At 34.9% G+C, this 12,982-nt stretch overlaps 2 protein-coding genes across 5 annotated transcripts; one reads left to right on the top strand and one right to left on the bottom strand.

Moving 5' to 3' along the window:
- Nucleotides 1-1,414: 1,414 nt before the first annotated feature.
- Nucleotides 1,415-2,396, bottom strand: LOC128860295 (tigger transposable element-derived protein 6-like). The gene is made up of 2 exons (XM_054097740.1): nt 2,015-2,396; nt 1,415-1,958 (listed from the first exon to the last, which is right to left on the bottom strand). The coding sequence occupies exons 1-2, from the start codon at nt 2,378-2,380 to the stop codon at nt 1,548-1,550; spliced, it is 777 nt and encodes a 258-aa protein (XP_053953715.1). The 5' UTR covers nt 2,381-2,396; the 3' UTR covers nt 1,415-1,547.
- Nucleotides 2,397-7,411: 5,015 nt separating this feature from the next.
- On the top strand, nt 7,412-12,304 carry LOC128855719 (serine/threonine-protein kinase greatwall). 4 transcript variants are annotated; one of them, XM_054090863.1, is made up of 10 exons: nt 7,412-7,761; nt 8,036-8,513; nt 8,602-8,760; nt 8,819-8,961; nt 9,034-9,204; nt 9,278-9,406; nt 9,817-9,974; nt 10,058-10,147; nt 10,209-10,906; nt 10,977-12,304. In XM_054090863.1, exons 1-10 carry the CDS (start codon nt 7,573-7,575, stop codon nt 11,240-11,242), a joined length of 2,481 nt encoding a protein of 826 aa, XP_053946838.1. In that variant the 5' UTR covers nt 7,412-7,572; the 3' UTR covers nt 11,243-12,304. The 4 variants fall into 4 exon arrangements, with proteins under 4 accessions (XP_053946838.1, XP_053946837.1, XP_053946836.1 ...); XM_054090862.1 differs by having other exon boundaries at nt 8,596-8,760; nt 9,281-9,406; XM_054090861.1 differs by having other exon boundaries at nt 8,596-8,760.
- Nucleotides 12,305-12,982: the final 678 nt, after the last annotated feature.

Raw genomic sequence — 12,982 nt, 5'->3', positions numbered from 1 at the left:
ATCAGGAAGAGATAAAAGTATCAGATCAGTCCATAAGTTCGTACGTATTTTACCCATAATTTCGATTGTACGATTTTTGCAGACAAAAAATTATTCGCGGAACTATTTATATTTTCTTTGATATATTGTGCATTCAACAAGTGATTTTAATCGCGGGTAGAAGCACTTGTTGTTAAAAAATAAAATGGAATATTCGAACGCGTATAAGAGGCATATTTTGTATTTTTTTTTTATAAAAGTGGTAAAAATGCAACAACTGCTGCTGCAGAAATAAACACTGTTCACGGAGAAGATACCGTGAGTGTAAGCGCTGCGCAAAAGTTGTTTTCAAAATTCCGAAGTGGTAACTGCAACGTAGAGGATGCCCCGCGCGCTGGTCGTCCTGAAGTCATTAACTCCGACGCCTTGCTCGAACTCGTGGAAAATGAGCCAAATTTCACAGTCGATATGTTAGCTCAGAGGTTAAATTCATCGCATGGAACAGTTCACAGGCAACTGGTTCAGTTGTGAAAGGTTTCACAGCTTGGAAAATGAGTTCCGCATAGACTTTCCGTCGCCAACCTTCAGCAGAGAGTGAATGTGTGTTCTCAACTGCTGCAACGGCTTGAAAATGAAAGTTTTTTGAACCGTATCGTTACTGGTGATGAAAAATGGGTCCTTTACAATAAGCCTGTTCGCAAACGCCAATGATTAGATAAAGATGAAACACCATAACCGACCCCTAGAGATGGCCTTCGCCCCAAGAAGATTCTCCTGTCTATTTGGCGGGATATGACCGGTATTGTTTATTATGAACTTCTGGAACCAAACCAACCGATAACTGGTGATTATTATTCCCATCTGCTATCAAACTTGAATCACGCACTTAACAAAAATCGAACGTCTTTAGAGAATAGACGCAAAATTTTGCTTCACCACGACAACGCAAGACCTCATACCGCAAGGCAAACATTAGGCAAGCTGAACGAGCTCGGATGGGAGCTAATGCCGCATCCACCATACTCTCCGGATATTGCACCTTGTGATTATCACCTTTTCCGTGGACTTTAATCACATATGAGTAACAAAAACTACTCCTCAAAAGAAGCTATAAAAAGGGATATCGATGCGTTTTTTGGCTCTAAGGACAAACAATTTTTTGAGCAGGGAATTAAAAATTTGTCTAAACGTTGGGAAGACATTGTAAATAATGAAGGAAAGTATATTACAGTATTTCCCGGATATAAGCACCGAGGAAAATTCACCAGTTTCCGTGCTTATAAGCGGGGAGTGCCTTTATAGAAATCCCTCTTATAAGCACTGATTGGGCTTATATTGAAATCCCGCTTATAAGCATTGCCTGTGCTTATATTGAAATCCCCAATAACTAGTGCCTCTAACAGAACAACAGAACTACTGAGAATTCATTTATTTAAAATAATTGCAAGTGTACAGAGATCAATACATTAACAGTTTTACTGAATTTTGTATCACTTATTGGGTTCTACATACATACATACATACATATGTGCATATATGCACTACATATAATGAATGCACAAATTCATTTACATATCATTTTTAAAAAAGTCCGTAATTTTCGACTGAATGTTTAATTTAGAGAGTTCGAAATAATACTGTTCAATATTATCGATCTCGAGCATACATTTATTTGTAGGCATAAGTGCTCTACGGATAGTATTAATGGAATCAATGACTTCCTTATGGCTTGGAATGCTATCTGCAACACTATTAGGAGGTTCATCATCGGACGGGTCTTCCATTATTGAATTTTCTCCTTGTATGGCCTCTGCGATTATATGCTCGTCGGTAGATTCCCCGTAGCAGGCAAGGTTGTTATCAATCCTAACGAAATTTCTGAACTCTTCTTGTTGTAGCTCACTAAATATTATTATGTTTTCCTGATCCAGTTCGTCGTCGCCTTCCACGATCTCGGAGTTTTCGGTGAAAAATTTGCACTATGTATAAATAAATAAAAAATAAATATTGTGTAAAAAAATAAGGATGGGCATACCTTTTTAAAAGTGTTAGATATGGTCTCGGGCTTCACCAACCACCAAGCTCGATGTATCATTTGAATTGCTGTCAACAAGTTAATCGATTTCTCAAACTCTTCAATGCTTCTTCCACTCTCCACAGAAAGTATCTGCTTTCTTACAATAATTTGACGATAATAAGCTTTGAATGCGTGGATAATGCCTTGATCGAGCGGTTGTAAAATTGATGTCTTGTTAGCTGGAAGGTACTGGAGATCTACATTTTGTAAAGGCACTAACTTATGGGGCGCGGCATTGTCGACGAATAAAATAACCTTTCTTTTCTGCAGTGTGATTTCATTGTCAAAAGATGTCAGTATCGATGTCCATATGTCTTGAGTCATCCAAGCCTTACTTTGCGAAAAGTAATGAACTGGTAAAGTGACATTTTTAAAACATCGTGGATTTTTGGGTTTACCAATAACGAAAGCTTTTTTGTAGTCCCCAGATGCATTGCATAGGAAGCAAACCGTCAACCGTTCTTTGCTTGATTTGTATCCTTTCGGTCGATCGTTATGCATGCTTAGAGTTGAGTTGGGCAGTGCCTTGAACAATAAACCACTTTCGTCGGCGGTGAATATGTTCTCATTGCTGTAATTTTTTATTAAATCGGGAAGCATTTTAAAAAAATCATTTGCACCCTCAACATTTGCTGATGCACTTTCACCGTGAAGGTGTTTGACTGAAATTCCGTTCCGTTTTTGCCAGCACCATAACCATCCGGTGGTGGCATTGAAATTCTTATTCACTTTAATAGACAATTGCGTTGCCGTTTCTTTCACCATGTTCCCAGATATGACAACGCCACACGCACGCATTTGGTTGAACCAAATTGTTACCGCTATATCTATCTCGGACGAATTGCTGCACCTATTCCGCTTCCTACGTATATTTCCCGAGTTACATTTTACGGCCAAACTGTCTTTTTCGTAGTTGATCGTGAACATTTATATTTTACACAAAGTTCATTTTTATTTGTGTTTTTCAGTTCTCAAAAGAATTGCCTTTTTTTGCCCATACGTTAAACTTGTTCGCGTGCTCATTGTTTACATTGTGTGGGAACACAGCTGAAAGTGTCGTACGGGAACACACCTATACCTATCCTTTTGGCCACACTGAATTCATTATTCATTTTTATTCATTATTCAATTTAATTTTAACGTCGTTATGCGTTCTAAGAAAGAGATCATTCGAGAAGCGTTCTTGCAAACGACAAGACATATAAAAACTAGAGTTCCTTTGTAAGTTATTAGTTTTATTTTAACTGCCTTGAATTAAACATCACAAATAAAGAGTGTTAATATAAAATAAAAAGCATATGTGGGGGTTTTAGTCCCCCACAATTGTACATACTCAACAAGAAACTAGGGGCACACATCCCTAGTAAAATGCTAGTTAAATTTATGAATAAAATCGATAAAAGTATGATTGGTAAAATTATTGACACAGTGCTTTTAAATAGAGTTAAAAGCCAAATAAATTCAAAACGTGTAGTAGAGGATTTACAATATTTTTTTTTTATTCAGTGCTTATGAACGGGAAAATTACAAAAGTTGAGAAAGAATTGGGTGCTCATAACCGGGAAATGCTTATAACCGGGGTGCATATAAGCGGGGAATACTGTATTGATTAATAAATACATATTTTTTATTAATTTTAAAACCACCTTTAAAAAACGCACGAACTTATGGACTGACCTGATAATATAACTGTAAGTATTCAGAACAAAACAAACACCCAATAAGGCTCATGGGCATGATGTCCTAACCCATAGCGCAGAAGCTTGGACGATGACAATATCCGATGAGGCATCCCTTACTGTTTGAGAGAAAGATTCTGCGGAAGATTTCTGGACCTTTGCACGTTCTTGACGGCGATGAACCTACGACGATGAGCTGTATGAGCATATATTATTATAGGATAAAGAATCGTGGAAAAGTAAAATAAATATTTGTGTACCAATTTGTTACAAAAATCGTCCGTACAAATTAGTTTGAGGTGTAATGAAAACTACGCGAGGTCCGAAGTTAAATCCGAAACAGCTGATTGTCAGACAACAATAATTCTTATATAATTTTTCATTTTTTTCTGCTTATTTAATACACCAAAGCAGCCTAAAAAGTCATGAGAAAGTTTAGAAGCATTTTCTAAGAGACTACTCCGATCCTTTGGATATTCCAGAGACTGCTAAAAATAATATTATATGTAGTAGATTTCAAACTGCAGCAACAAATATCAAGGACGATTCCATTTCGAGCGTTTTCTGTAATTTTGGGCCCAGGAAACATGCTGTTTCGACAGGTTGGGTCCAGAGGGAGAGGGGTGTTACATGAGTGGATTTTAAAGGGCATGTGTAAAGGTAGTTAGTGCCGTGCGGAGTGCCTTCACATGCCGGACATAAGTTACGTACATATGTCGGGGTCAATTCTGGATAAGTAGGAGTTGAACCTGCTACAATATCCAGAACGTAATTGTGCCATTGTTACGCAGGTCTCACGGGGAAGCTGGATCTCTTCATCTGCAATGGGTGGGGTCCAGTAGGGTTGTATTGGGGACATCAGGAGGCAACCCGTCGCTGTCCGAATGGCAGTGTTTTGGCAAATCTGGAGCTTTATCCACTGCGTGTCACTAGTTTCAGGTGATCAGACAGGCGCAGCGTAGTTTAGAAACGGTCTTGCCTTAAATGTCGATAGCAAGAACTCTTTGTCTTTGTCCCAAGTGCTGCCGGCAAGCGATTTGAGAACCTTGTTGCGATTTTGGACTTTAGTGGCAATTGCGATTGTGTGCGCAGAGAAGGAGAGCTAACTGAGGAAGGTTTGGGATTGTTTACCATCGGAATTGGTGTGTCATCGACTTTTATCTTGAGAGGCAGTTTGACCTCCTTTGTCCAGGTGATAAGGACGTTCGCTGTGGACTTAGTGGGGGAAAGTTGGAGACTCCTCGCAGTGAAAAAGCGAGAAAGGTCGGTAAGGTAGTTGTTTATTGTGGAGCACAGGCCATCGATGTCATTGCCCGTTCACTAATTTCTCGTAACCACTGCTTCGCGGTTTCAATATTTGAGAAAAATAGCGTTGCCAATTTCTGGCGCGTAGTTTGAAAATATGGGCCAACAAGTTGACATTCGTAGTAATTATTCCTAATTTTAGGAAGTAGGCGTTTGATAGAGTTAAAAAATTATCCATCAAATAAAAATTTGGAGAGCAAAGTGACAGTTGGACGCCAACAAAAACGTAATCATTTGAGGAAAAAGAAATCCAGTATTTCTTCGGTATATGGCTGCAGTGATCGATATCTCGTAAAGTATCGATTAAACAATTTAAAGTTTATGTAAGTAATCAAGGTTACATTTCACACAAAAATTTTGTTTTGCTGTTTTTTTAGTTGTAAATTACGGGCTGTTAACAATGGAATTCAATAAGGAGAAAATTCCGTACATTTTACAGTTTTTCTTTGATAAAGGGGAAAATGTAAGCCAGGTCGCTGGAATTGTGAATGATGTTTATAGTGTCGATACTGCGGCCGAACAGCTATTTAACGTGCAATTTTGGTTTCGTCGATTCCGTTCAGGGATTTATGATGTTAAAGAAATTGTCGATAATGTCGACAAAATCACAGAAATAATTGAAGTGGACTGACAAGTTAGTAGACGAAGTATAGGCCAGGAGCTAAAGATCGATCATTAAACAGTTGTAAATTATTTGCACAAACATTTTAGACAAAAATAATGGATTTATTTCTCCAAAACTAATATAAAAAATCTGATAAAAACTGTTCTTCGAACAATGATGGACGTTTTCATTCTGTTGTATGTGTGCGCCGATTTTGAGATTAAAGTTATAGGTAATGATTGTTATTACTTGTATTTTCCTCTCAATTCCTATCATCTCAGGTGGGACATAAGGCCTTTTATTGTAATACTATAATATATAATAAAATCAATAAAATCCTTATCATAAAGTTTTTGGAATTTCAAGAGCATTAAATCGGGTGTTATTATTTCGCGTTTTATCTTCGTTTCACTTACTAAATACCTGATTACCGTTTAAATGAAAATCGCCTAGTGTAAACGGAGTGAGCAATTTTTTCACATTCAACCTCAAATTCAACAAATCGTTTAATCAAATAAATCACTTTTAATGCACCTCTGCCATGATTTTACAAAATTATCATGCAAGGCAAATTCACATAAGGTGAATTCGCTTTGGTAAATTACTTGGTTTTTTCCAAGGTGAATTTACTGATTGGAATTCAAAGTGTCCTGCTATTTGTTTTTGCCGTATTTCCTTGTTTACATTCTCATTGAAATTTGAACGACTACACAAAAACAAAACACATGTAAAAGTACTATAGCTCTATTGGGCTAACCTTCTATGAATTGATTAATATCGTAATATTTGGACTGCAATATTGGCTGTGTAGGTGAAATACTGATGATCGCGATCCAAATATGACAATAAATATAGAATAAGTAGTACATATTTTTATTATAAAAAGCTACAAAACATTGACGTAAATATTTTGTAAGGCACTGCGAACACCTTAAATATTTTCGCACCTTCACAAAAATTCAAATTTTTATTAATAACCTTTTCAAATGTGTAAAATAAAAAATAATACGAAGACGCATATTTAGTGCTTTTCTATGACAATTTACTCGACAAGCTTGACAAAAGGACTTTTTTCACATTTTGCATATATAATTAGTTTTTTTGCCCAATTCAAATATAATCAAGAGCAATTTTCTTGTTAAAATTACAGTCAGCTCTTGCAACTTCCTTGCAAAATTCCTTTTATACTAAAAGTATATCTAATATACATCTAATTCTCATTTTACACGTTTAAATACGTTGTAAGTAAAAAAAAAAAAAGTGAGTGTAAAGAGCAAATTAGGTGAAAACAATATTAAAAATTCTTTTTAGAGTTCACTTAAGAATTTATTTCGTGCTTACACATTTTATGTCATTATTATATTAACATAAATAAATTATTAAACGGCGAGAGCAAAATCTACCGAGTCTAAGAGACTTTTACTGACACTAATTTAAAAGCGTCGTACATGCGGCGTAAAATCTCACTCTATTTGTGCTATGAGATTTAAGAAAAATTGATAAAATATTGAAAATCGTGTTAAAACTATAAAATGCGTGAGAAGAACAAAGTTGGTTTTTCTTTTTAACTCTTGTTAAATCAAATTCGGAGAAAAAATATCGTGTAAAAGAGAATTAGTTGTACTTAAATGTCCTTTCGGGCTCACAATTTCAACTTCTTTGAAATTTTTTTGTAATGATTTAAGAATTTAGCAAGTGTGGCCGCATTGTAAAATATCCCTTAAAATTTCCTTTCTATTTGTAAATCTGCAACTTGGCAGCACTACATTGGCAGTTATGTCAAATTCATTTTCATCATTTTCAACGTTCGCTCGAATTTTGAAAGATATTTTATCAGATATGTTATAAGTCAATCAATTAAGCAAAAGCTCAAAAGAAGTCTATATTAAATTTTCATATTTCGATTTTGTTTGAGAAGTACAAAATATATGTACGGCAAAAATTCATCTGGAACATCATATGCTCGTGTCATGGAAAAAGAGGGGACTGCAACTGTGCAGTACCACCAATGCGATTATAAGACACCTAAAAAATCGTCAATGGTACTCGATGGGGAACACCTTTTAGATAAAATAAATATTCTAACAACAAAGCCGGAGAATCAAACATGTACTAAGGTATTTATTTAATTTGAACAAAGCAGTGCGTTCTTAATTGGTTTACATTAAATTGATAATTGTGAAATAGCGAGAACTTTTACTGATATGATCGTAAAGTGCAGTTACTTGGCGAACACACTGTGGCTTTATTGTTTTTGTAACTACTGATGGTTTAAAGTGCGCTTTGGATAAGTCACTGCCAAATACTTAATAATGTTGGCAATTATTCATGTTCTAGAGAAATCTCATTTACATGCGGATATTATAACTTATGACTGACTTCTTCTTTCAGCTCCCAACAATCAACGACTTTGTAATTATCAAACCCATTAGTCGTGGAGCATTTGGAAAGGTGTTTTTGGGTTACAAAAACAATGATCCCAACAAATTGTACGCCATCAAAGTGATGCGCAAATCGGAGATGATAAATAAAAACATGGTATCGCAAGTTATTACAGAACGAAATGCATTGGCGTTGTCACGTAGTCCATTTTGCGTCAGTCTATTTTACTCACTACAATCGCTAGCGTGCGTATATTTAGTGATGGAGTACATGGTGGGTGGTGATCTCAAGTCGCTGCTTACCATGTATGGCTACTTTGACGAAGCAGTGGCGCGTTTTTATGTGGCGGAAGTTGCGCTAGCATTGCAATATTTACATGAGCATGGCATTGTGCATCGCGATATAAAGCCGGACAATATGCTGCTATCGGCAGCTGGCCATGTAAAATTGACCGATTTCGGGTTAAGCAAAATTGACAACAGAAGAGGTAAACTATAAATATTTGTTGTATTTGCGAGCGTATTTAAGGTGAATACTATGAGAAAATTTGCTAATTGCATAACTACAAGTTTCAGATTTGGAAATATCTGATCTATTAAACAGTTCGCCTACCTTAAATACACGAACACCGGGCCAGTTGCTCTCGCTGACTTCGCATTTATCTTTTGGTTCGGAGAAGAAAATGGAATGTGGAACTGGCACTTCAAACCTGATGAATGCTATGAATAGACGCCGTAAAAAGTGTGATAATTTTCATGATGCGCTATATTGAAAAATATTTATTTATTTTAGATATGACTGAATCCTCGGATAGTGAGGCCGATACTTCTTTGAATGAAGCAGAACGAGCTAGTGATAGTAAAATATCTGGAGTCTCTCCGTTCTTTTCGGTAGAAGAGATAAATGTTTCTGTTACGCACACATGCCCCACCAAAGTAATTTTGAGCAGTAAAATGTTTTTGTTTTTAGGAGAAGTTAAATGAATTACTATGCTTTCGATTTTGTAGACGCAATTGACCGACAGTAATTCCTCCTATTACACGTGCACATCAACAGAGGCAAGTAACAATGAAGCAAGTGTCAGTGCAAATGCACCTACGCATACGCGTCACGTCGGGTTTGTGGACATTAGTAAGGAAATGAACGGCGCTGCTACTGCTGTTAGAGTGAATTGCAATGTAAGCAGTTTAATTTAATATAAAATGCCGTATGAGGAAAATGAATTTTTATTTTTGTATACACTTTTACAAGCAGGAACATAATACACTATTTAAAGATAGTCTCAAAGAGAAAAAGGTTTTAATTAAGGTGCAGGAGCAGAGTGATCAAGAAGGAGATTCATTTGAGTTTAGCATAGTTCGAAAACCTTCGATGGATGAGGTGTGTAAGCGTATGTTTTTTGTTTGTTTGTTTGTGTGGTATTTTGGACTGGGGATTAAATGTGAGATTAAAAACGAAATTAACTAAATTTTTTTACTTATTCGTATTCGATGAAAAATTCCACACCTTTCGGTGTTTATTGTATATGATGAGGTGCCTTGTTAAGTGGTGTGTGTTTTGTACTGGATGTGGTAAAGGGATAGACAATAAAATATACTAAATGTTTCTTATAACACAATCTCCTATTCGTTATAACACAATCTCTTATTCGCTTTCTATGGCTATTGCATGCAATTTTTCTATGTTAAATTTTCCAAGTGGAAAAGTTTATTCTAATTTTTTTACTGCACCATTAAATTTCTTAACTTTAAATTATGCACCAAAATAACACGGATTTTTTTGGAACACAGCGTTTGCGTATTTCAAAAGGCACAGAGGACTCCGGGGTATCCAGTCGTAAGAGTGACTATTCCATTTCGCAGATTAACACCACCACAGGCTCACTAGACAAGGCGGACAATATGTGCATTTCGAAGAACGATACAGGTTGCTCAGACTATTCGCGAAGGTATGCGTTGCAAAAAAAAAAAATATTTTCAAAATCAAAAATATCTTAAAACGCACTGTGTTTTTCATACTTTCATTATACAGTTACAACACGAACATTACGAGCGAAGCCAACAGTATGCGTTCGCCATTTCGCAATCTATCGAAAAATTTCAAACGTCCCGAATTCATGAGGTTTTTATGCACAAAGCAAACATATCAATTTTATTTAAAATTTTCGTTTATTAATTTTTAGGGGCATGAAACGCAAGCTAAATCTTCTCAATCGTTCTGAGAACTCGCCAAGTCTGGAAGGTGACGGCTCCAATTCGGTATCTAACTGTGGCAGCACCGGCCTCACACAAGAGATCGATATTCTTGACATTGGCAGCAGCACGCCGAAAAAGCGTAAAGCAATTAGTGGTGTGCTGAAAGTGCGCTCGCTTTCGGACGATGAGATGCCACAGACTCTCAGTGAGCATGTCACAAATGTTGTCTTTTCGACACCTGTGTCATCCCAAAAGCTGCCTCATCGTGATGGTGGCTTGTTGGGAAAACTCAAATCAACACGCTTTGCGTTGCCAATATCGATGGAGATGAAAAAATCGGAGCAAGCGGCTGAGAAGGCATCGAATGTGCAATATTTAAAAATGCCAGCTGATGATCTTACCATGTCACCCATCAATTTGGGCAATAATGTACACCAAACGCCGAAACGTATTAATACACCCTTCCGCACGCCAAAGTCGGTGCGGCGTGGCGTTGGTCGGCAGTCCACCGAACGTATACTCGGCACACCCGATTACTTGGCACCCGAATTATTGTTGCGTCAAGGACACGGACCGGCTGTTGATTGGTGGGCACTCGGCGTTTGCTTTTACGAATTCTTGACGGGTTTGCCGCCCTTCAACGATGAAACACCACAAAAAGTTTTCGACAACATTCTGAATAAAAGTAAATGAGCCAAAAAAATAAAAATAAATTATTTAATTTTACTTCTAAATAATTGTTTCCTTTTTTTTAGATATTGAATGGCCAGAGGGTGATGAAGCTTTGTCCGCTGAAGCAGTTGAAGCAGTCGATTTACTGCTTACAATCGATCCCACGTTGCGTCCGGCAGCAAAGGAGGTGCAGCAAATGCGTTTCTTCGAGTCCATAGATTGGAAGAATATCGAAAACGAGGAGCCGCCTTTTGTGCCAACGCCTGAAAATCCCACCGACACGGCGTACTTTGAGGCGCGCAACAATTTGCAACATTTGCAATTATCCAACTTTACGCTGGAAGATTAATGCCTAAAACCACAGCTAAGCAAAGACTGAAGAGTGGCATAGAGTTTGGTTTCAATGGGGTTGCGCACATAAACTACAATTCATCGTGCACGCAATGTATTCAACGGAAATTAGCTGTGGTGTTCTAAATAAAGTTGATTGGTAGTATGACTGTTCCGCCGACAGTCGGTTATACGTTACTGGTACGACCTGGATTTACTATATATCCGGTTAAGGAGTGTCACTCCTCGTACATGTATGGGGAATGTTTTTGCTGCTACAACAACAACATTAGTAGTATGACTGCATTAAGAGAACGTTTAGCTGAACACTGAACACTGCGTATTTACTAAAATTAAACTGATTATTTTGTTAATTTACTTTATTTTTTCAAGGTTTTTTTTTTGTGTTTTTAATATCGGTTTGTATTGCTTTGTAAAATATAATTTTCACTAGTAAAAGAACTTTTGTATGTACTTCTATTTAGTCTAATTTAATCTATTTATAATATAATGAAATATTTGGCTTTTATATACAATATCTATGTCCAAAGAAAAAACAGTTTTTTACTTGCTACTACGAATATTTTTTAGTTTCTTATAAGAAAAATGTATTCTTTTCCCAATAACCAGTTATAATGCCTTTCGTTAAGACGAAGCGCCGGCATTTTTTAATTGGTTTTCCTATGTCAATTTACGCTCTTCTTTTTTTTGTATTGACTGGTATGAAACATGTAAAACGTACCGTTATATTATTTGATTACATATGCACATTCAGAACTCCTTTATTATATGTCTCGTTTCACTTTTTTATTTGTAAGATTTTATTTAAGTAGTCTGTAACACATAAAAATTGATAACGTAATAAAAGAAAATTACACTAAGAAATTGTATATAAAATAAAACGGATTAAACTGCTGTTGCGGTCATTAATTTGCAAAAAAAAAAGCGAAGAATTTGACGAAGTGAATTAATTTTGCGAAATTTTTATAAAAAATTTTATGTTGAAACCTGTGTATTTTTGCAATTTTGTTTAAATAAATCTTCTAACGCGAGCTATTGGCTGCAGAATAATTGCTTCAAATTCTATTCTTTGTTCTATTTTTTTATAATTTTTTTTATAATTTTTTTTTCATAATTTTTTTACATAATTTTTTTTCTAATTTTTTTTTGAAAATTTTGTTTTTTATAATTTTGTTTTTCCGTAACTTTTTTCATAATTTTTTTTTTCATAATTTTGTTTTTTCATAATTTTTATTTTCATAAAGTTTTTTCATATATTTTTTTCATAATTTTTTTTTAAAAGGTTTTTTTTATAATTGTTTTTTAATTTTTGTTTTTATATTTTTTTTTTAATATTTTTAAGAATTTTTTTTTTATAATTTTTTTTCAGATTTTTTGTTTTTTATAATTTTTGTTTTCGTAATTTTTTTTATATTTTTTTTTCATAGTTTTTTTCATAATACTAAAAATGTTTTGTTTATAATTTTTTTTTGTTTTATAAATGTTTTTTATAATATTGTTTTATAATTTTTTTTTTACTTTTTTTTTCATTATATTGTTTTCATAATTTTGTTTTTTTTCATAATTTTCGTTTTTTTATAATTATTTTTTTTATAATTGTTTTTTATAATGTTTCACAATTTTCGTTTTTTTATAATTATTTTTTTATAATTGTTTTTTATAATGCTTTATAATTATTTTTTCATCATTTATTTTTTTCATAATTTTTTTTTCATAATTGTTTTTTTATAATTTTTTT

Source organism: Anastrepha ludens, chromosome 2, assembly GCF_028408465.1.
Source record: "Anastrepha ludens isolate Willacy chromosome 2, idAnaLude1.1, whole genome shotgun sequence".
NCBI lineage: Eukaryota > Metazoa > Arthropoda > Insecta > Diptera > Tephritidae > Anastrepha > Anastrepha ludens.
Note: the sequence above shows the minus strand (reverse complement) of the source record. Positions and strands in the feature narration are given on the sequence as shown.

Excerpts from the sequence above, each read along its gene's own strand:
- LOC128855719 (XM_054090861.1), top strand. The coding sequence starts at position 7,573 with ATGTACGGCAAAAATTCATCTGGAACATCATATGCTCGTGTCATGGAA. Across the intron at positions 9,975-10,057 it reads TGCTCAGACTATTCGCGAAG|TTACAACACGAACATTACGA; the intron begins GTATGCGTTGCA and ends TTCATTATACAG. Across the intron at positions 10,907-10,976 it reads CGACAACATTCTGAATAAAA|ATATTGAATGGCCAGAGGGT; the intron begins GTAAATGAGCCA and ends CCTTTTTTTTAG.
- LOC128860295 (XM_054097740.1), bottom strand. The coding sequence starts at position 2,380 with ATGACTCAAGACATATGGACATCGATACTGACATCTTTTGACAATGAA. Across the intron at positions 1,959-2,014 it reads TATCTAACACTTTTAAAAAG|TGCAAATTTTTCACCGAAAA; the intron begins GTATGCCCATCC and ends ATTTATACATAG.